Source organism: Micromesistius poutassou (assembly GCF_964030765.1).
Source record: "Micromesistius poutassou genome assembly, chromosome: 10".
Classification (NCBI taxonomy): Eukaryota; Metazoa; Chordata; class Actinopteri; order Gadiformes; family Gadidae; genus Micromesistius; species Micromesistius poutassou.
In genome coordinates, this window is record NC_140280.1 from 13,638,663 (window position 1) to 13,662,891 (window position 24,229).

Below are 24,229 nucleotides of genomic sequence, written 5' to 3' on the forward strand. Positions count from 1 at the left end.
CGGAGTCGGAGATTAACATCGTGCCCGAGTCATTTAAGAGACAGCTCCATGGAAACACCATGTTTTGGGATACTCATCTGTCTAGAGACAAAGCTTTAAAGTAAACAAAGAGTAATCTCATCTCACTCCAAACTTTTTGTAAAACAGCCCTGATTTTGATCATGAAAATGAAGGAGGTATTTGGGTGCAGAAGACACACACATTTTAAATGTAATAAACCCTAACATTAACACAAGTGTTTGCGTCCAGTGAAATATTCTTGCCTTTATGAAGGGAGTGTGGACTATGCATGAAATACAAAGAGGCGCGCTTCACTGGCCTATGTTAAAGCTTGGTAAAGGTTCCCAGGCAAGGTAGGCTATTATGTCAAAACTAAAGGATAAGATAACTATTATTACATGCAAGATAATAATTAAATAAAATTTGCACAATATTCTCTTTATATTTTATATATTTTATTGGGTTAAATTAAGATTTTGTCAAATGTAAAATAGCATTTGTGCCGTTCTTATAATGTCTGGCACTGTTAACCATATTGATAGAATTATAATTCACTGTCTCTATATGGTATCATTATTGCAATCATTTGTGGCCCATAATCCACTACCATGCATCCTGGCTACGTCTCTGGTCATTCACATCTCTCACTGCCCTGGCGTAACACGTTGGGGAGAAATACACGTTTATCTGAATTCCATGCAATATTAAATACATAAACTTGCATTAGGTAACACGCAAGATCGGGATTCAGACATTGCAAAAATACTAAGGACCGTTTCACGAATGAGATTTTTAATTTTCTTTCTCTGCATGGAATTACCACGGCTTCAGTGTCAGTGGATGTGCAGGACTTGAGGCGCACCGGCAGGGTGTCAGTGCTCAACCCGAACCCGAGGTCTAAAGGCCTCCTATTCATTTTAAAAGCTGTACGGTTATAGCACACCTTCATAACCTCGGTAAGATAACACTTTACATTTTACTGTCCGGTTATGCAGAGCTCAATGAAAAATGAAAGTTGTTGACGACCCTAGCGCTTTGACAAGCCATTATTGTTAGCGCTAGCCTGTGGTTGCTAACGTTAGCATATCGCTAACGTTAGCTTCGAATGATAATGCATGTCAATAAGGAGCGAAGTGTATGCTAGTTAGAGCTAATGCTGTCAAGCTATCGCCAGGTACCGGTAAACTCAAGTTAGTTTTAGAACTAAGGTTTGCTATAGCTGATTTGGGTTAAGATAACTTGCATTTCAGTGAAATCATTACAGATAATCTTAACTTTTTGCCTTTATTTAGACCTTAGTGCTGGCTATCTGTTAATATTGGGCTGCAGTAGTGCTACGCTACACAGAACAGTGGTGGATGCTTACACTATTCATTTATTTCGAGGTTCTTGTTGTATGAAATTAAATATTATGTAGTTAAACACCACTGTCGCAGGGTTAGTGTTTATACAATAAATGATCAGAGTTGTGTACTAAAATCCTAACGTGTTGCAATCATAGTTATAATCCAGTTAAGTTTCATTCAGTAAATACTCCCAAGAAAAGCATCACGTCCCCCAATGACCACATCATGTTGTGTTAATGCTTCCCTCAAGGCTTTCAACTCCTACAGAGATGTCGGACAGCACGGGGCTGCAGTTTGTCAGCCCATATGCCTTCGAAGCCATGCAGAAGGTGGATGTGGTGCGCTTGGCTGCTCTGAGTGACCCAGAACTCAGGCTACTGTTGCCCTGCCTGGTTCGAATGGCTCTATGTGCTCCGGCCGACCAGAGCCAGACCTGGGCCCAGGATAAGAAGCTCATCCTCCGCCTGCTCTCCGGTGTAGAGGCTGTCAACTCCATCGTTGCACTGTTGTCTGTGGACTTCCACGCCCTGGAGCAGGATGCAAGGAAGGAACAGCAGCTCAGGTGAACTTACCATAAGAATGACCACTCTCACTGCCTTAAGGCTCAAACATAGCATACAGGCTCAGACCCATCTCTCCTCCCTCTGTTTGCCAGAGGTCAGGAGGTCTGTGCTAGAAATTGTTTTTGGCTACAGGACATTTAGTTTATGCAGCATGAGATGTTTTAAGAGGTCTCCTTTTCACCTTTTGGTCATTGTGAGAAGGTCCTTTGGAGCCCTGCCAAGTGGCTTTGTTTGTGTTATGAAGACAAAATCTGTTCAGAAAAAAGTCCCTGCTAAATAGTAAATGAATAATAATAAATATAATTTTCGGTAACTCTTCATTAACGGTTGTTATACTGGGTATCTATTACTCTCTTGTAACCCCCAGTGAGTAAACCTGAATATTACATTTTGCATTATCTTTGCATTCATCATTTTTCATTCTTTCTGCATTATTATTTGCCTCCTGTTTTTTATTCTTTGCTCTTGTTTCTATGAACTTCTTTACTGTACCGACAGTGATGTATTGTTTCTTCTGTAAGTCGCTTTGGATAAAAGCGTCTGCTAAATCATGTAAATATAAATGTTTTCTTCCAAAAGACACAAGGCTGGTGGCTCAAATGCAGAGAGCATCCTGGTGTCCCAGCTTCAGCACGGCCTCACCTTGGAGTTTGAACACAGTGACCCACTCAGAAGACTGCGCCTGGCTCTCAGCGAATTGCTGGCCATCATGAACAAGGTAGAACTTGATCTAATGTTCAATGGAATTAAATGAATGAAAACAAGGTCACACTAAAAACTGTGAATCATTCGGTTCCCAGTTACTTTTGTCTGCGTTCATATGTGTGTAAAATGTTAGTGGGCTGGCCCACATTAAAAGGTATGGGCCCAAGAAGACATTTAGGAACAAAACAAAATATATATTTGTAGCACTTAAACTATCAACATATCGAGCAGCAATGATCTCTTTAATATTTATAATAATATAAAGAAATAAAGAATAAATATTTATTTTTTATATTCTGTTTTTGGTCACATATGCAAGCAGAGTGGTCTATGGTTGGAGCCCTGTCTATGACCGGGAAAAGGTTATGAGGTCTCAAACATTATTAGTTTCAGAACTAAGGTGAATTTCTTTCTCCATTTTATATGTTGATTTATTTGCTCTGTTGTTGTGCAGGTGGTGGACTCAAACGGAGAGTTTTTCCTGAAGTCGTCTGAACTGTTTGAAAGCCCCGTCTACTTGGAAGAGGTGGCAGATGTGCTCTGTATCCTCCAAGCAGGTATGCAGTGTATACTAGAGTTCACTTTGTCCTTCTGGTGCACGGTAGGGATGTGGGTAAGATTTAAGATAAATATCTTTATTTTGAACAGTAATATAAATCGTCTGTTATTATACTGCAAAGCATGACTTATTTGTGACAAAATGATTATTTTTAGTATTGTAAGGAACACCTAGTTATATAAAGTCCCTCTACTGTGATTCGCATTGACATTGTTCCGAATCACGAATGTGTTTTTAATATCTGAAACAACAGGGTTCATTCTTGGGTCATTTCATGTTGATTTAGGACCCAATATAAATAGTCGCCGCACTGATCTCCCCAGAACTGCCCTCCCTGCTACCAATCGTGGACGTGGCGGAGGCTCTTCTTCACGTCCGTAATGGCGACTGGTTTCTCTGTCTGCTGGTGGCCAATGTCCCCGACAGCTTCAATGAAGGTATGCCCGCATCTCCGGGAACAAGCCGGCCGGCATGACCCACTCAGGGCTAGGGGATACCAGAAGCACATTATATGCTGGTGCAGCATCCAGATCCATCATGGCAGTTCACCTCAGCAGAAGGATCCAAAATGGCCATGTTGCACTCGTATGGCGTATTTCCATTATACTATACTGGCCCGGCTCGGCACGGTTTGACTCAGCGCGGCAGTGCGCATGGCATTTAAATTTACATCTCAACCGGCCCGCTTGTGTCTTTAACTGATGATGCACTTGTCTTGAATCGATGACACAACCATACACACTTTTATTCCCCATTTATGTGCCGCTTCTGACATCACAAGTGGGCGTGTCCACCTAGATGTATGCTGGATAGATCAGTCTACCAGCCTACCCAGTGGACTGTAGCAAACGTTGCTCATCTATCAGTCATACATCTAGGTGGACACGCCCACTTGTGATGTCAGAAGAGGCAGATTTTCAAAACGGCTTGTAACTGCTTATCACACTCACACCTGCTGGTATAATATGTCATCCTTTAAAGAAAGTTGTCCCAGCTGCCCATCACTACCATCTAAAATTGTTGTGGATATTATTTGCACACCTTTTTCATCTATCTACAACTAAGGCAGTAACTATTTAATAAACATGTAATCTGGACCTAAGCATCAATTCAGAATGTCACAAAATCTGAACTAGTTCAAGTTCAATTTCAAGTTCTTTAGTTAAAAATGTTAAGTTCAGTTCAAAGTTCATAGAAAAATCAACTTGTTCAATGACCTAGTTCTTGCACAACACTGGCACAGTTTGGTGTGTTTAAACTGGTAGTGGAAACGCAAATCAGTGCGTTACTGGACGAAACGGAACGGCCAAAAGTGCCAATGAAAAACCCCATTACCCAGGCTTTATGGGCCTTTAGGTTCTCTTTACTCTCAATGTGAACACTCAATGTGTTCACTACTTCTTACTCTTGTTATTTTGTAATGCAAAGCCATGCCGTTATCCTAGTCAATGCTACAGATTTATTATTAGATTGATGAGGTATAATTATTGTTTAGTTTAGGCCCACAAGAGCAGTTCTGTCTGTTTTGGCAGACACATTAACAAGAAATGGATTGTGTTGATTTAGTGATGCATTATTATCTCACTGAGGGTCACCACTCAGTATTCAGCAGCTTATTATTTTGTGCGTTGCATCGCAGCCAAGAGATCAGTGAAATATATTAACTCTGTTTCTGGAAGAGGCCAGTTCTTTTTTAGTTCAGATGCGTTCATCTTTTTCTGTAACAAGGTGATGCATTATTTGTTTAGCTTGACGTATAACGATGTCATGCACTCTACCAGTTATCATGTTGCATATTATCAAGAAGTACCTTATATGAAAATACAATCTTATACGTCTTTAATCTGTACTGCAGAGAACTACAGGCAGAATAAGTCATGCTCTGGGCAAGGCTGTCTTCTTGGCACTGTTGTATATTTAGAGGCCAGTTAATTGAGCCATCGTTCTTTCTACATTATGCCATGGCATTGAAGGCTTTGAGGCCCTATGGCCCTTAATGCAAAGTGCATACAAATGCTTGATCCTATAGGCACACATCACATGATAAAATGAAAAAAGGCTAAATGTGGAACTAATCTAAAATCATGTGATGTAGCGTGCTACTGAGTTTCCGTAGCTCTAAACCCGATGCAACTAAATATGTCTAATACATTGCAGAACTCTACGCAAAATGATCTAAATTCATGATCTTAAAGATGAAGTTGTGCAAGATTGAATCAGGTCTCCTCGACCATTTGAAAAGCAGACTTTGTCAACAGGGTAACAGTATTTCCATTATTTCACATGGCAGTGTATACTTCCAGGGCTTGGAAAATAACTATAATCGCGTCGCACCATAAATACATGGAAATCTTTAAAACCAGAAGTCCTATCTATACAGTCAAGTTTCCAACCCGTCGTGGTTTTGCCTGTGCTTGTAGTGGTAGGGTAGGCTGTGTGGGACCGCGGTTAAAGAGGATGCCTCTCTGTGTGTGTGTGTGTCCCCCTCCAGTGTGCCGAGGCCTGATCAAGAACGGCGAGCTCCAGGACGAGGAGAGCCAGGGGGGTCGGCGGCGGACTGAGGCCTTGAGACAGCTGTGTCAGATGAACCCCTCGGAGGCCCTCAACATCAGAGCCATGGTGGTCAGTCTGCAGTGTACTTCCCATGAAATCACTCATTAAAAGAGCTCACCCTGCTAGGGCGCAGGCCACATAGGCAATACGCTCTGTGTGTGTGTGTGTGTGTGTGTGTGTGTGTGTGTGTGTGTGTGTGTGTGTGTGTGTGTGTGTGTGTGTGTGCGCGTGTGTGTGTGTGCGTGTGTGTGTGTGCGTGTGTGTGTGTGTGTGTGTGTGTGTGTGTGTTGTAAGTCTCAATTAAAAAAAGGAACATTTATTGAACTGTCTGTAATTCATGCCGGGAAAGGAAAAAATATCAGTGCACGTAAAAAAACGCAAATATCGTGTGTGTGTGTGTGTCCAGCTCACTGAGTCCTGTGTGTGTGTGTGTGTGTGTGTGTCCTCCAGGTGGAGGAGTGCCACCTCCCGGGCCTGGGAGTGGCTCTCACCCTGGACTACAAGCTGGACACGGCGGACGAGGCGGTCAGCCCCCTGGTGGCCTACATCAGCGGCCTGCTGCTGGGCACCCACAGCAAAGTGCGCACCTGGTTCAGCATGTTCATCCGCAACGGGCAGCAGGTACGGCCCCCCCCCCGTCCTCCGCACGCTGTGTTTAAAGATAAGACGGCGCTGTATTCATCCCCAAAGGGAGGCTGCGCTGTTGCATGCAGCATCACAGTGTAGCGCTAAACAAACAGGAGAACATAACAAGCTGGTGAAGAATCAGACGCAGATCTGCTGTAACCGCCCTCCTCCTCCGAGGGCAATGGGCAACCAACCTGCAATAACTGACCAATAAATAGGCTGTTGTTGCCACATCCCTGCCGCGTGTGCGTGTGTGTGCGCGTGCGCCCACGCCCCCTCGGTTCCAGCCTGCTAGAAAAACAGAGGGCATTAAAATGTGTCCCTTCATTTGAAACAAAATCGTACCTCTCATCAAGCAGCACGTCTTTTTGAGGCTTAAATCAACGTTTATCTTTCCTGTCCTGCCGTTATCGCCCCCCCCCGTTGTGTTTTGCGGGCGTGTCTCTGCAGCGGAAGCGGGAGAGCAGCTCCGTGCTGTGGCAAATGCGCAGGCAGCTGCTGCTGGAGCTGGTGGCCATCCTGCCGCGCTCGCGCAGCGCCCGGCAGCCGGACGAGGGCGGCAGCATGGACGAGGAGCCCGGCCCCGGGTACTCTGGCCTGCGGGAGGAGCACGTGGTGAAGGCCAGCGCCCTGCTCCGCCTCTACTGCGCCCTCATGGGCATCGCCGGCCTCAGGTACACCCCCCACCCGAATCACCGCCCGCCCGTCTGTTAACGAGAACCCAACCCGTCCTACTGTGGGAGGGTAGCAGTGTGGCCAAGTGTTATCCTGCTCATACACTTGAAATGTACCAAATGTATGCCGGTACTAAAGTTTGTAAAATATATACGGGTATGAAAATGGTTTCTTTAGGTACAAATATATACTGACTAAAGGGATCGAAATGTGTGTCGGTCAAATATACACATTTACATTTACATTTAGGGCATTTAGCAGACGCTTTTATCCAAAGCGACTTACAATAAGTGCAATACAGAACCAAGTGCAAGTACTAAAAATCGCCAGGCTAACCCCATTCCCCGTATACAGCAGTGATCGCTAGCTACTGCAGATGCTACACAATTAAGTACATGCTACACAACATGCATGCACAACACAATTAAGTACAGTGAATGAATACAACCTGCATTAAGTGCGTTCATTAAGTGCCAGGACGTACAACAAACAATAGTGCAACAGACAAATAAGGGACTGAATGGCTATGTAGAGTCTAGGTGAACTCTGAACAGGTGGGTTTTGAGTCGTTTGCGGATACACAAATGCAGAACTATAGTTTTGTCCTTGTGTGTGTGTGTGTGTCAGGAACAATTTGAATTAGCTTGATGGAACCAACCCAAGCAACAGTTTGGAAGACTCCTTGAGCTTTTATTTTTTAAGGAGCAGCTGTCTTTTAGAATAACATGTTGTGACTCTATGCCTGCAGGAAGACCAGGGGTGGGCAATCACAACCCAGTCGCTGGCTGGAAATTGATAGATGAGGAGCCACTGAACTCTGTGTGTGTTCTGTCTGTGTGTGGGCCTGTGCCTTTGTGTGTGTGTGTGTGTGTGTGTGTGTGTGTGTGTGTGTGTGTGTGTGTGTGTGTGTGTGTGTGTGTGTGCGCTCGCTCCTCCTCCTCCCAGGCCCACCGACGAGGAGGCTGAGCAGCTCCTCCAGCTGATGACCAGCCGGCCCCCAGCGACCCCTGCTGGCGTGCGCTTCGTCTCCCTCTCCTTCTGCAAGCTGCTGGCCTTCCCCATGCTGGTCAGGTACGCTGCCCTCCCCATCACCTCCACCACCACCACCGCCGCTCTGTTATTTTGAGTTTAGTAGACTCGCATCAAGTCCCATGGTCTGGTGCCTTGACATCCGGCCAATGTGGGATTCCTGCCAAGCTGGCTGCACACTTTGGCTTCCAACACCTTCCTGTGCTACACAGAGTGTGAAACTGTGTGTGTGTGTGTGTGTGTGTGTGTGTGTGTGTGTGTGTGTGTGTGTGTGTGTGTGTGTGTGTGTGTGTGTGTGTGTGTGTGTGTGTGTGTGTGTGTGTGTGTGTGTGTGTGTGTTTTAGCACCCCAGAGCAGGAGCAGCTGATGGTGATGTGGCTCAGCTGGATGATCAAAGAGGAGGAATACTTTGAGAGGTACGGGATCAAAACTCCAACCCTTCCGGTGTGATTTTCTTTGATATATAAATGAGGAAGTCCCATACAGATGACTTGGACTCACTGCTGATCATACATCATAGGATGTGGTTAAGCAGCCATGTATAATAAAACAAACTAGTGAAGACCAGCTCAGCGTGATGCAAAGTGAGGATATGTATGCTTTGCCACAACCCCTGCCAACAGTTGCATGCTAACCAGTCTCTTAAATAGGAGTTGTTTTTGCCGTGTTGGCTAGACATCTATAATGTAATTGGTGTCTGTGCTTTAACTCTTGTTCAGACATTATATCATACATGATTTATATGCAATATGCCATAATTATTTAAATGTGATGACTAAAATATATATATATTTTTTTATATTCATAACATCGCATAATACAACAAGTCTAATGTAGAATTTTGTTTTGCTCACTATGTACGCCCAGCAAAGCACCTGTTTGGCTCCAATCTTTTTGCTGTCAAACATGACAAACAGTCCTCCCCTCAACATGAACGTTGTTGTTCTCTGTGCCGACCTTCCCTGTGTTCGCCTTTATTGTGAGCGTTTTTGAAAAGGCTTGCGAGATGAATGACTTAATTGAAAGGGCCTCATTAAACCAGACTGAGCGGGGTGGCGCGGGGGGGGAGGTCAGGTGGCTCGTGTTTGTTTGAATACTCTCTAACGCTGGGGTCGCTGACATTCAACCCAAACGGTATGACGGCTGATGCCGAATTTCCATTGAAATGCAGCACACTTACATTTCTTCATCTGTAAATGAGTTTTTGGCGCTATATATCCCACTGTGAGCGTGTGTTTGTGTCTGTGCGTGTGCCTGTGTGTGCGCAGGCACGGATGTACAGGGACATATGTCCAATTGTGTGTCATGGCCTAAGGGAAAAAATGTGTTTCCTGGCGATGGTAAATCTGTCCTCCGCTAGGGCACGAACAAACAAACAGTTGGTAATCATCGCTAAAAGGGCGGGCTGGCGGATCGGGGAGATTAAACAGCGTGCAGGTGGGTGCGAAGTGCCCACCACTCGCGACCTAATGACTTTGGATAAGTGGCAGCCTCTCTTGTACGTAGGATTAGAGGGTCTTCTTTAATCTCATTTATTTTGTTTTATTGAGCGTGCTAGGGGTGTAACGATACACAAAAGTCACGATTCGGTACGTACCTCGGTTTTTAAGTCACAGTTCGGTATGTTTTTTCGGTACTTTTACTTTTCGGTTTTTATTCTTTTACTTTTATTAAACAATTTTTTATTTGATTTATTCAATTGTATCAAACAAATGCCTTACACAAATGGAAAGACATCAAATACAATTGAGGATAAAAACACAATAAAGTCCAGGACTTATTTCCATTGTGGTCCTCAACACAAAACATCAGGACAAGACAAGACACTCACAGTGTGTGATAATTAATAAAAACTTTATTCCAAAAACAAAAAAGAAAACAATTTTTTTTTTTTTTTTTTTTCGGTACGTACCGAAATGAGTATCGTTACACCCCTAGCGTGTGCTCTTTATTGCACGTGTGTCCTCATCCTCCTCCTTGACCTCTCTCTCTCTTCCCCCCCCCCCCAGCGCCGCGGGCGTCTCTGCCTCGTTCGGAGAGATGCTCTTGCTCGTTGCCATGTACTTCCATAGCAACCAGCTGAGCTCCATCATCGAGCTGGTGTGCTCCACGTTGGGGATGAAGGTATGGCAGTAATCAATACTCGAGTCTGCTTGGCCCGGTCAGTGTCTCCCTTCCTCCTCCTCCTCCTCCTCCCCCTTCCTTCCTCCTCCTCTTCCTCCACTGCAGCAAGCTGTAGTGCAGAACATGTGCACTGCACCCCGAAGACACGTGCACCCGGCGCGCGCGTGCAGCGTCTTATCACCCCCGGCCCCGCTGCAGACCCCGTGCTCATTCTGCGGGTTTTATTAGTTATTAAGTGCGGCGTTGTTTTGCTGCGCGCCTGGGCTAAGTAGTTTTGCCCCTGCCTCTGTGTGTTTCCTCTCCTCCAAAATGTGGAATGTAATTGGATTCCGGGGCCAGAACCCCCCCCTCTGGTCTGCCGCTGCTCCCCCCCTCGGGGCAGTTCATCAATCCAGCGCTGTGCCTGCCGCCTAGAATTAGTTTTTTTTTTCTGAATTGTGGATATGACGGCGAGGCTGGAAACGCCAGCGGTGTGGAGCGCCGGTGGGCTTCTACCGGGAGGCCCGCTCTGTGGATGATCTCTAAAGCCTTGTTGTCTTTGTTCTCCTGTTCTTGTTTTTTTTTTCCTCCTAGATCGTCATCAAGCCCAGCTCTCTCAGCAAGATGAAGACCATCTTCACTCAGGAAATATTCACAGAACAGGTGCGCAAGCAATTACCCAATTTACCAGATTGGTGGTTCAGCGGTAAATGAGTTCAACCTCTTTGTAAATAACATCTGTCATTTCACCGTAGCACCGTAGTTGGTCTGGTTATCCCCGCTCTCTTCTCCGTCACTCACTTACTCTCTCACTCACTCATTCACTCACTCACTCACTCTGTGTGTACATCAGGTGGTGACTGCTCACGCGGTCCGTGTGGCGGTGACCAACAACCTGAGCTCCAACATCCAAGGCTTCCTGCCCATCCACTGCATCTACCAGCTGCTGCGCAGTCGCGCCTTCACCAAGCACAAGGTCTCCATCAAGGTAGGCATCCCCCCCGTCCACATCGCTGGATGTGTGGGGAATACCAAATGATGGCAGAGGGCATCCTTCGTGTGATCATGGTTTGAATTTGAAGTGCGGAGTACTTGGATTGTTATCCCGTGGGAGTGTATTAAATCGTCAAATCATAAACTGCTGAATGAGTCGGATTAAGCCAAATGAGTTGAGCGCGCGTGTGTGTGTGTGTGTTGGGTGCCAGGACTGGATCTACCGCCAGCTGTGTGAGACCACCACCCCGCTGCACACGCAGCTGCTGCCGCTCATCGACGCCTACGTCAACTCCATCCTCACGCCGGCCTCCAAGACCAACCCGGAGGCCACCAACCAGCCAATCACGGAGCAGGAGATCCTCTGCGTCTTCCAGAGCACCGCGGGGGTGAGTCGTCACAGCGGGACGTCACGGCGCCGGCTGTCCGGGACGGTTCACAGGACTTTGTTATTTGTTTGTGTTGTTTAGACCAGGAGGCAGGATAGTGTCGTGGCTAAGGTGATCGACTTCCAGATCACGCTCACTGGATTCAATCCCCAGTGTCTGCTCCCCCCGACCTGTAGGCGTCCAGGAGCGAGATGCCTCAATGCTAAAAGCTCCTTCATGTTCATGTGCCTCATTCCCTTTCCCTATACATCCCTCACTGAATAGAGACATCTGCCCGATGAGAAAATAGTACGGTACCGTCAGCAATATAGAAGCAATAGGAACGGATGTATGCTGATATGCGTGTGCCAGCAGCACACTCTGTATTTTTCAGATTACAAACGGGGGCGGCCAGACGTTTGTTATCCAATCCCGGTAAGCGTGACTCTGGATGGGGTCCAGGGAACTGATCCTCATCCAGGGATGTTAACTTAACATTCACGGTGTGCAGTAGCCCTCCCAGCGCCCGCTCTATTAGGCAGGTGGTGTCTGCTGCCTCTGAGGGTTCATTGACTTCCTAATAAGATATAAGGGAGTCTGTTGAATTGAATCCCCGTGATCTGATTACGTCCAATTTGAACAGGATGCCGGGGTTAGCCATTCCTGGGAATTGTTCCTTAAGCTTTGCAGTGTTTAATCTGGTGTGTTTTTTCCTCGGCGCAGTTATCTAGAGCCTTGAATGCAGACTTACCGTTTTAAGCCCTTTTGAGAAAGGGGCTTAAGAACATTTGGACTTGAAAAGGCCCTTTTATTTTGACATCTACTTCACCCGATTTTCCTCCACTTTTGACTGCACAGAAAAGCATCATGTGGATAAATGTAGTTATTCTTTACTCTGCTGTTGACCGGATGATCCCTGCAAGGCCCAGAAAAGCTAATCAACTCGTGTGTGTGTGTGTGTGTGTGTCTCTTTCTCTCTCTCCCTCAGCACGGGGACAGCGGGCGGGGCCAGCGCCAGCGTCACTCCATCACCCCCCAGCTCCTCATCCTCTACTACATCCTCTCCTACGAGGAGAGCCTTCTGGCAAGCACCAAGCAACTGGGTGAGCACCATGACCCCCCCCCAACCCCCAACACACTCACTCACTCACTCTTTCAACTCTCCTTTCTCATGTCCAAGTCAACTTGCCCACTTCTGCCTCCTTCCTCCTCCTCCTCCTCCTGCTGGATTATGTGTGTGTGTTCGTGTGAGTCTGTGTGGAGGGAGAAGTAGGAGGGAGGGGGTGGCGGTGACAGCTTTTGTCCTCTGCAAAGCTGTAGGAAGTGGCACTCACTGGGGCGCCGACTGTTTGGCTCCTTGGCCGCCCTCCCCATGCCTCCCCCTCCCTCTCCCTCCCCCCTCCCTCTCTGCCCTCTCACAATGCCGCAGCAAAGGCACGGCCAGCTCACCGACTCTGACAGCTGTCGGTTAGCAGAGTGTTCGCCGTTCACTTTTGTACTTTGTTGGATTCATTCGATGTCCTTTTACAAGCCGCCGAGGAGCGCCACTCTGAGCCGGAGCGCGAGCGCTGTTCCACTCTCTCCCGCGACACGCCCCCCCCCCCCCCCCCCCCCCTCTCCCCTCGTCCTTCATTAGGCCAAATCTAAGTGTGTGTTTGTGCCCTTCCTCTTCGCTAATTGCCGTGTTTACCCGAGTGCTCGCGCCGCCTCCCAGGGAAGGAGTAATGACGCCCATCAGCGGCGCTAATGAACCCGCGTCGTTGAGAAATCACCTCCACCGTTGGCAGTCTGTCAGCTCCCCTTCATTCCTCAATCCGCACCACCAGGGCTCTCACTGGTCCGTCCGTCTGTCTGCCCCCCCCCCCCCCCCCAACCCTCCTACCCTCCTGTAGCCTTGATGCAGAAGAAGCCCAAGTCCTACTCGGCGGCCCTCATGGACCACATCCCCATCAAGTACCTGGTGACCCAGGCCCAGAAGCTGCAGCAGGAGCTGGGAGGTAGGAGAGCACACGGCACAGACCCCCAACCTCTGGACCAAATGTCCTGCTGTAGCTTAGGGGTGTAACCATACACAAAAGTCATGATTCGGTACGTACCTCGGTTTTTAAGTCACGGTTCGGTATGTTTTTCAGTACAGCAGGATTACTATTGTATTTTTATTCAACTTTTTTTTTGGGTTTGATTTGATTTTGATTTATTAAATTATATCAAGCCTTACACACATGAAAAGACATCAAATACATTTGAGGATAAAAACACAATAAAGTCCAGGACTTATTTCCATTGTGGTCCTCTACACAAAACATCAGGACAAGACAAGACACTCACAGAGTGTGTGAAAATCAATAAAAAAATAAATAAATTTGGTACGCACTGAAATGAAACGTGCATCGAACCGTTAGACCCGTACCGAAAAATGTCAGTACACCCCTAGTGTAGCTGGTCTGTACCCCAGTGTATTTATTGGGTCTATTGGTATTTCATCAAAAACGACTCAAAGATAGTTACAGCTATTTGCGGAGCAGGATTGGCTTAAGCATCTTGATCAAGGATGCCTACACTTTAATCATGTGTACATTAATCCCTAATGTAGACATTAGGGATCAAACCCAGTACCTTTCAGCGCAGAGTCAAACACCCTAACCACTATACTAGACTACCCTGCTCCCCAGAACGGAGCTCCGTTGGTTATCGTCCCTGTTCGTGACGCTCGCCAACCCTCCTCATAAATCCCCCGCACTGTATCACACTGCTTCACCGTGGCGTCTACACCCAACAGGGCTCCACTCTGCGCTGCTGCGACTGCTGGCCACCAACTACCCCCACCTGTGTCTGGTGGAGGACTGGGTGTGTGAGGAGGAGGTGACGGGCACGCTGCCCCTGCTGCGCCGGCTGATGCTCACCAGCAACACCTGCAGATACACCCAGGGACAGCTGCACGACGGTAGGCCGCCAGCAGAGCCACGCCACTTTAGAGTTGGGGACAACTTTGGTTCTGTGATGTTGTCTTTGTGTACAGTTGACCGCTCAGCTAGTGTACAGTGTTAGTGGTGTGTGTGTGTGTGTGTGTGTGTGTGTAGAATCATCTCTGGACAGCTAGCGTTTAAAATAGACTGATGCAAAATGCTGCTTGAACAGCATTTCATTTTGAGTGTTGCAAGTAAAGACAACCTTGAACTTTTCGTGTTATTTATTAACATTTCATCACAAATCCGGTTTGTTTTTTTTGCTGCTAAGAAGAGTGGCATAAGATTTCTGCGTCTAGTAGCCCAAAAAAATCCTTGCCGAACGCGCGTCAATAATCCACTTTTCTGAACCCCCGCCGCAGCCTTCCAGATGCTCCCGGCCAGCGGCCCCCGGCTGATGCGGATGCTGGAGCAGCTGACACTGCTGTCCCCGGGGGACCTGATCCCCTACGCCGAGGCCCTGACCACCAGCATGTGCCTGCTGCTGGAGCCGGCCGTGCCGCGCCGCGTCCTGCAGACCCTCAACAAGCTGTGGGTGGGCCTGAACACCGTCATGCCCCGCAGGTAACGCCCGCTGGCCCCGTGAACACGGGCGGTGAAACGAGCTGTCCTGTTGCAAAGTGCTGCACGTATTCAGCTCGATTGCTGTATTATTCAAACGTTTTAATGGGTGTTTATTTAGCCAGAATTGTTATCACCGTTTTTGTTTACTTGTATGTATTATATATGCTTTTGGCAAAGAATGATCAAGCATGCAGAGCCAGGAGCGGCTTGAACATTGATGTCCATGCACGCATTATTCAGTTTGATTAAGAGTTCTCTGAAGTTTCTCGTCAACAGTGCCAGTCCTATCCTCTCGGATTACACTTTAAACCAAATAATGTCATTATCCGCGGATGAAATCACACCGCCGAGCTAAGATATAAATCATGGTTATTTTCAGTCCCGGCCCTGTAGATGATTAATCACGCTGCCACTCATTTGGAGTCCTTCGGCCCCAACAGGAAAAAAGAGAGAGAAGCATCACATGAAGGAACTCTGGTATTGAATGGTGTTTCCCTTTTGGTGGATGGTTGGCCTGATTATTGAATATCCGTGAATATAAGGTTAAGCGCTGCACTCTGACCGGTTGTCACAAAGCCTTTGAGGCCTTTGTGGAGATATTATGAAATGACGGATAATGGATTTGAAAATGCGGCTCCGGTTGCCTTCCATCAGCGGTCGATGACTATTACTACAGGAGAGGGAGAGGGGGAGAGAGAGGGGGGGGGAGAGAGCTTTTTCTCACAGGTTCAGGGAGGAACAGCTTACCAAAGGTGGGAGCCTATCGATCCACATAAGAGAGAAAGGGTAGAGGAGATGGTGCGGAGCAAGGGGTTAGGGCTAAGGTGGAATGGAGGTGGTTGTAATGCAGGTGAGCTAAGTCATTGTAGTATCAACCTCTACCCTGACTCCTGGCCTCCGCTCCTATTGTAGCTTCAGGGATTGATAGGGGCAGCCCGGATTCCAATTTCCGTTGCAGTTGGTGTGCGTGTGGACTTTATTTTTCTTATTTTTTAGGCTGATTTGGCAGCTTTTCATTAATGGAATCCTGTAGGGTGGTTGCCTAATTGAAGTATGGATCATTATATATATAATTAGCCAAACGTAGTCATGTTTAGGGTATTGTAGAGGGGGATTCAGAGTTGAATAGTTATTATAGGCAGACAAATTGCTGAACATTAAAAAAGCTTGTCTGCAGTATTTCCCACCTGGGTCTTATAAAGTGTGAAGCACCTCATCTTATCAATAACTAACTATGTATGTCGGGATGGTAAAATTACAACAAATGTTTGCACCGACCCATGGTGCCCATCCTGTTGTTAATGGCAAACATAACCCATTTTGCTATGAAATATATTTTATTTTAGCTCACCTCAGAAACAGTTGGAGTCAAATTAAACCAGCATGCTAGCAGTTAAAGAAAGTGCATTAGTATTTTTTTACATTTAATAATTCCCATTGTGTGTGTGTGTCTCTCTGCACGTGTGTCTCTGTGCGTGTGTGTCTCTGTGTGTGTGTCTCTGTGTGTGTGTGTCTCTGTGTGTGTGTGCCTGTGCGTGTGTGTGTGTCAGGTTGTGGGTGATGACTGTGAACGCGCTGCAGCCCCCGGCCAAGCTGCTGCGGCGGCAGACCTACACGCAGAACGACCTGATGGTGGACCCCCTGGTGGTGCTGCGCTGCGATCACCGCGTCTACAGGTACACCACCACCACCACCACGCACCACCACCACCACCACCACGACAACGCACCACCACCATGCACCACCACCACCACGCACCACCACCACCACCACCACGCACCACACACCACGCACCACCACCACCACCACCACGCACCACCACCACCACGCACCACACACCACCACCACCACCACTACGCACCACACACCACCACCACCACGCACCACCATGCACCACCACCACCACCACCATGCACCACCACCACCACCATGCACCACCACCACCACCACCACCACGCACCACCACCACCACCACGCACCACCACCACCACCATGCACCACCGCCACCACCACCACCACCATGCACCACCGCCACCACCCCCACCACCACGCACCACCACCACCACCACCATGCACCACCACCACGCTCCTCGCCCGCTGTCTACCTCACCCACGCAGCGGCCCGCGGCCCCGGGCCGGCTGTTCACAGAGAGCAGAGATTACTGCGCACTCCCTCGCAGCGGGCCTCTCAGACGGCGGCGGCGGCGTGTGTAATTAGTTTGTTTTGTTTGAGCGTTCGACCCACGCGTCGTCTCCGTCCGCCTCCCTGAACATCCATCACGCTCGGCGTTGTACACGGCGCTCCTCAGTGTGATGAGTCTGAGGCGTGTCGTCACGCTCCAGCCTCCGTCTTCAGGGAAACGACTCCAGTCCAGCCGTACGGGCGGGGGGGGGGATTTACCCCGCTTTATTTTTAGATCAAATATTCCGACTGCTCTGTTGATGAACGGGACGCTCCCACCTGGGTGAAGGACGACGGGTGTTAACCGTAGTGCCCCCCCCCCCCCCCCCCCTGTCAGGTGCCCCCCTCTGATCGACATCATCCTGCACATGCTCAACGGCTACCTGCTGGCGTCCAAGGCCTTCCTGCACTGCCACCTGAAGGAGACGGCCGACTTTGAGCGGCAGAACCAGACGGTGTCCAGCCTGGGCCTGGCCGGCCAGCCCGACACCCCCGAGGTGACCCGGGAGGAGCTGAAGAACGCCCTGCTGGCCGCGCAGGTGAGCCCCCACCCGGGAACCCCCCCCCCCCCCCCTCACCGGCCAATGGGGAGGCTGCCCTCGGCAAACCTTTTCCTCTGCGGTTGAATCCTAACCCGAACCCTTTTTTAGGAATTAATGAACATTAGTTATTCAAATAAAAATAAATGTATTCGTTTTAGGGTTATATATTATGTTTCATATTATACATTCTGGTATTATTCATTCATTTAAATAATATTGACATAAGAAGTTAACATAATATGAGTAATTATAATTAATTGCGTTGACATCAAAGGGCCCTACTGTGTGTGTGTGTGTGTGTGCTGCTTATGAGCAGCACTCTGAATGGCCTTTCTGTGCTCTATTAATAAGCCTGGCTGTGTGTGTGTGTGTGTGCTGCCCTCAGGACAGCGCTGCGGTGCAGATCCTGCTGGAGGTGTGTATGCCCTCGGAGGAGGAGCAGCTGCAGCTGGGGAGCGCGGCCGAGGGCCCGCTTCGCGGCGCGGGGGGCCGCAGGGGCCCCCAGGAGGCGGAGCCCGAGGGAGGCCTGCTCAGCGACCTGCGGGAGGTGCAGTGCCTCATCTGCTGCTCGCTGCATCAGATGTTCATCGCTGACCCCAACATCGCCAAGCTGGTCCACTTCCAGGTCAGACCCGGGATTAAGGCCCAGTCCCGTTTCTCTCCCCTTAACAAGAACACTTGCTGCTTTGAGTGACCTTAGCTGCAAGTCAGCTCCCGAGCTGGCTAGCGTTCAAGGGTTGATTTTAAGGGAAAATAGGCCCTCCCCCTTGCTCCCCTAAGTATTGGGACACCCTACCCCTTCGCGGGAATGCGAAAAATCTTAGGGCTCAAATCTAGGGGAAGGGGGAGAATTGGGACAGGGCCCCAGTCTAGGAGCATGTGCATGGGCCTGTTTTATTGACCTATTTTCCTCAATGGAGGACGACAGAGAGAGAATTGTACTCAAAGTAAGTCTTATTTATACTACTATGAATAAACTCACTCTGGCAAAACTACCGGGAGTGTGTTTTGGCAAAAGTCCTTGTTTGACACCGGTTTGATTTAAGAGTACAGTTCACCGTACAGCGTCCGTCTCTCCGTGCCGCCTGCTCCCTCGGCCAAGACGCTCCCCCAAGACGCTCCCCCAAGACGCTCCCCCCGTTCCCTTTTCTCCAGCTAAGAGGAGCGCTTAGCCGGCCACTTATCTCGTCCCCGTCTGCTAACTCCTCCCCCTGTTGGCTGTGGCTGTGTCGCGTGTCTCCCTCCAGGGTTACCCTCAAGCTCTGCTGCCCCTCACCGTGGCTGGCATCCCCTCCATCCATATCTGCCTGGACTTCATCCCAGAGCTGCTGGCACAGCCCCAGCTGGAGAAGCAGGTGAATCCCCCCCCCCCCCCACCCCCACCACCACCACTTCCTCTTTGACTCTGAGTTGGGCAGCAGACATTGGCTTCCTTGCCAGGGCCTTTCTTTGTTTTTTATAACCTCACTTAACAATGAGTGAATGAGTGAAAGAAGGAAAGATGTAAACGTTAACTGTGTGTGTGTGTGTGTGTGTGTGTGTCCGTCCGTCCGTCCGTCCGTCCCTAGATCTTTGCCATCCAGCTGCTGTCCTATCTCTGCACCCAGTATGCGCTGCCCAAGTCCCTGAGTGTCGCCCGCCTGGCCATCGGAGTCATGGGCACCCTGCTCACAGGTCTGCCCCCCCCCCCCACTCTTCTCTTCCCTTTTAACCTCCTACAGATTCATACTGAAGGGTTCTGCAAAAAAAAAGAATCCTTGTGAGATCCCTGCACGTTAACGCTCCTGACTTGGACCAAACCGCTTGTTGGTCTCTTTTTTTTTTAAATTGTATTTTTCAAACTGTTAGCAATATATTTACCACTGTGCCGTCCTTACTGCACTACTTACTGCACGTTCTGGAACAGTCTTTAGTTGTGAACCGAGGCTTCATCTTAGTCTACGTTTCCCTGACCCCTGCTGGTCACAAGCGGCTAGTGCGTCCCGTGTCGCTCGCTGTGGTGAGCGTCTGCCTGCAGGCGCCGTCATGTGAACCTGTCTCCCCCGTCCCTCCTGCAGTGCTGACCCGCACCAAGAGGTTCTCCTTCTTCATGCCCACGCTGCCCTGCCTGGTGGCCTTCTGCCAGGCCTTCCCCCCGCTCTACGACGACGTGGCCGCGCTGCTGGTGCAGGTGGGCCAGGTCTGCGCCTCTGACGTCGCCACCAAGGCCCGGGACATAGACCCCCTCATCGCCCGTGAGTCCTCCTCCTCATACCACCTCCTCCTCATACTACCTCCTCCTCCTCCTCATACCTCCTCCTCCTCCTCCTCATACCACCTCCTCCTCATACTACCTCCTCCTCCTCCTCCTTATACCACCTCCTCCTCCTCCTCATACCTCCTCCTCCTTATACCACCTCCTCCTCCTCCTCATACCACCTCCTCCTCCTCCTCCTCCTCATACCACCTCCTCTTCCTCCTCATACCTCCTCCTCCTTATACCACCTCCTCCTCCTCCTCATACCTCCTCCTCCTTATACCACCTCCTCCTCCTCCTCATACCACCTCCTCCTCCTCCTCATACCTCCTCCTCCTTATACCACCTCCTCCTCCTCCTTATACCACCTCCTCCTCCTCCTCATACCTCCTCCTCCTCATACCACCTCCTCCTCCTCCTCCTCCTCATACCTCCTCCTCCTTATACCACCTCCTCCTCCTCCTTATACCACCTCCTCCTCCTCCTCATACCTCCTCCTTCTTATACCACCTCCTCCTCCTCCTCCTCATACCACCTCCTCCTCCTACTACTCTTACTCCTCCTCCTCTTAACCCTCTTCCTCCTCCTCTTACCCCTCCTCCTCACATCTCCTCCTCCTCCTATTGGTAGGTGCCAAAAAGAATGAGGACAAAGCAGTGATGATGGGCTTATGAAACCAGATAAAGCTGGATTCCCCACTGCATTGAAATGCAAACGTTCCCAGCTGCCGTATAGAACTGGTTCTCTAATTCAGTTTTAGGGGCTGTTGAGTGAACGTGAGATTGGGTTAAGACATAAATGAAATGTAATAAGAAATAAGAGTATGTGAGCCTTTGCACATTACCTTGAGGACCGTGTTTAGAGTCATCCATTCTAGTACGCCTCGAGGCATCAATTATTGACATTGGCGCCATTAAACAGCACCATGGCCTGCCAAGGAACTTTTATTCTGAAGGCGTCATAGCGACACTAACGGCCTGGACGTCATCCAGGCGTTAACGTTGTAGCTCACCCATCTGTCTTCCCCCCCGTCCCCACGCGCAGGTCTGCAGTACCTGAAGGAGAAGCCCCAGGACGTGTCGCTCCCCGGGGGGTGCTCGTCCAAGCTGAGTTTACCCCAGAGGACCGCAGAGGAGCTGGGCCGGGCCGACCCCGACGTGCAGCTCTGCTACCGCGTGGAGGCCACCTTCATGGACATCATCAGCTCCAGCCTCAAGGGACTGTAGCGCCAGGCGGGACGCGGGACTCTGGCTGTCAGTCAAAAGGACCCCCCCCCCCCCCCCCCCGACCACCACCACCACCACCACCAAGCCCCAGCCTGGCACTTCTGCCAATTTAGATTCACTCCGCTCTCTCCTCCTCCTCCTCAAAGGGCCAGTGGCAACAGCCAATAGGAGTTCAATGCTGGTTCTCATGGGGTTTCACGTCCCGTTGGACATCCTCAGGCCTGCCGTTGGTAATGAACTCGGACCGCTCGGTCCTCTGTGTACATAATGTACATTTCAGGTCCACCACGGTGGAGGACTGCAGCGGGACTCAGCGCTGGGCCGCCCATGTCGTGTAAATAATGAGAATACAATGCGAGTTGTTTCCGAGACGTGTGTTGCGTGTGTGCGCTTTTGTAATAGTTTGTAGAAATTGGATTACAGGTATTTTTTTAACGGTCTGTTTTCTTGACCACCCTTGTCATACTTTTGCTGAACGTCATACTCTTTTTGTCCGTTTTTTTTTAAAACAACAGCCGTACGATGATCTGAACTTTCCATGTGTACAGCTTTGATACTGTACATGTACTGTATTTGTTTTGTAATAAAACAAAAAATATTGAATAACATCAATTCTGGGCTTTCATTCCTTTGATAAATCCAGGCCTTTATATATATATATATAGACACATATATAGACAGTTGGAGCACGATTGTACCTCTCCCTCTGATTGAAATGAACCAACACAGGTTTGGCAATCTTAAACACAGTGAAGTAGTGCCATTATTACCTTTAAGGAAAGTCCAATTCAATGAAGTCTACTTTAGTGAAAAGGCCTTAACGTGGCAATGTCCCAAATGCATTGCGTACACCAGAGGGCGCTGTTGCCACACGAAAGAAAGCGCCTGTGTAGCTGTCGACGGCTACAACGAGTTCTACGTGAATGGACTTCTATGAGCGCAGAAGAAATTAAAGGTGTATACATTTCTGGTGTACCCAAGTTGCCTGCTGGTATTGATTAGATAAGCAATTGTTTACTCACAAAGCACCTGCACTCATGGAATAAAGAGTTTTAAAAAAGCATTCAAACCAGGAGATGAAGCCTAAATTAATTAGACATGAAAAACACTAATACAGAACACAAATGACAATTTCACACCGCACAGTTTATTCTCAAACCAGTACGGTATTAGTTTGACCTGTTGAGTGGAAAGAAGCCCTCCAATGGAACCAAATGAAATGCAGTGCGGCACCAATGACCTTCAGAATCACTTGCAATGGCCGACCCCACCCCGCGCGGACAGCCCTCATGATGACATTCATCGTAATGAGACACGGGGGCTTTGAGGCTCACAGGCGATGAGCCGTTGCTGTCCTTTCAATAAGTCAAGCAGACAGAGCTGTCGTGGACGGCAAGAAGAGACGGACGCCGCGTACACATCTTCTCTACAATCAGCTGCAGGAGGTAGAGCCAGGTGGCCGAGTCCTACGCTACTCTGTGCAGGATAGTGCACGGTGTACGCCTCCCACGCAAATGCTACTGGGTTTGATTCCCCACCCACGTCTGCTGTCTACCTGAAGGCCTTCCTAATTAAGATCACCCTTATTTGTTTCTTATAGGAACAAGTAACACGTCTCGTCAAGCTGCAGGAGGTAGAGTGGGTTGACTGGTAACCGGAAGGTTGCTGGTTCGATCCCATAGCTGAGTGTCGAGGTGTACCTGAGGCTGGCTTTACACAACAGCGGTCTGAACACAAGCCGCAAAAGTGGCGTTGCGTTCCCACTTTTCATTCCGCGTTTAGACGAGCGTCTTTGGGTGGAAATCTGCGTGCATACGGTGACGCAAAAGTGTGTGAAATCCGACATGTTCGTTGTGGTTTGCCTGTACTGCACGTGGATGTGACGTAAACGCGTACGGGACGAGAGCCAGCGTGAGCAGCTCAGAGCACAACTTTTGCGTTAACCCTTGGGAACCCCCCTGGGAATTTCAGCTCTTTTTAGTGAACCGGATCTCTTGGAACGGCTCACCAACAAGAGCTGACTCTTTCGGCTCCCAAACGACTCTTCATATTACCGCTTACTGTATACCTTTTATAATGGTGCCATGCTGTAATTCCGACGCTAATTTTGACACGTGCGACAAAATGCATCCAAATGCTGCTTCTTTTCCTTGTCTCAGTCCTCTGTCCTCCTGTCAGTCACAGGCAACGTGTATCACGCATCAAAATCCCCCGCCCCTCGCTGCTTGTTCTCGTGATTGGTTGCTGGCTGCCATGCATGCGCCGTGACACGCATAGCATGCGTAGAATGCATGCATGTAGCACCCGTAGCGCGGGAGAACAAAAAAGACAACAGCTCGCGTTCGGGAGCCGACTCCCATCGTTCACTTAAAAGAGCCGGCTCTTTGAGCCGACTCGTTCGCGAACGACCCATCACTACTTTAGACGGAAACGCAACGGTGGAGCGTTTTTAAGATATCCACTCTGGAGGGTGGGTTCATTTTTTTGCGTTATAAGCCCCGAAAACGCTGTCGCCGTCTAAACAAAAGGCACATCTGATAAAATATTTTGTCAGTTTCACCCAGGAGCGTTGTCGTGTAAAACCAGCCTGAGAAAGGCCCCTCACCCTGACTGCTCCTGACGAGCTGGCTGTCACCCTGCGTGGTTGTCTGAAAGTGTGAATGAATGAATGTAAAATGTAAAAAGATGTAATGGCATCAATCTCGATTCACTGAGATTCAAGTGTCTGCTCAACGACAAAAGGGTTCATGGAGGGCACCACCAGGTCTCCATGTCAACGAGAGGGCCTGTAAGGTTACCCCGATCCCTCCGATAATTACCATCGAACTGGACTGAATATCGACACTAGAGTCTGCAAGGTAGCAGAGTGGAAAATAAACGTTAACGAGATGCCCAAGCCAATCAGAAGGTCCAATTAGATGGGATTTGTTTCATGTGTGTTAGGAGGAAGCAACTGATGAGCACAACTGAGAGAAAAGGAGTGAGAAACCCA

At 48.9% G+C, this 24,229-nt stretch overlaps 1 protein-coding gene across 1 annotated transcript; it reads left to right on the forward strand.

The window, feature by feature from the left end:
- Nucleotides 1-687: 687 nt before the first annotated feature.
- ints2 (integrator complex subunit 2) lies at nucleotides 688-21,819 on the forward strand. Its single transcript, XM_084474700.1, has 25 exons — nucleotides 688-956; nucleotides 1,597-1,908; nucleotides 2,489-2,627; nucleotides 3,069-3,171; nucleotides 3,497-3,610; nucleotides 5,665-5,795; nucleotides 6,177-6,347; nucleotides 6,804-7,027; nucleotides 7,974-8,099; nucleotides 8,402-8,473; nucleotides 10,067-10,181; nucleotides 10,755-10,823; nucleotides 11,014-11,148; nucleotides 11,366-11,542; nucleotides 12,510-12,624; nucleotides 13,414-13,518; nucleotides 14,301-14,465; nucleotides 14,850-15,051; nucleotides 16,602-16,727; nucleotides 17,571-17,772; nucleotides 18,161-18,400; nucleotides 19,023-19,130; nucleotides 19,344-19,449; nucleotides 19,833-20,009; nucleotides 21,056-21,819. Exons 2-25 carry the CDS (start codon nucleotides 1,616-1,618, stop codon nucleotides 21,235-21,237), a joined length of 3,597 nt encoding a protein of 1,198 aa, XP_084330826.1. The 5' UTR covers nucleotides 688-956; nucleotides 1,597-1,615; the 3' UTR covers nucleotides 21,238-21,819.
- The last annotated feature ends 2,410 nt before the right edge of the window (nucleotides 21,820-24,229 follow it).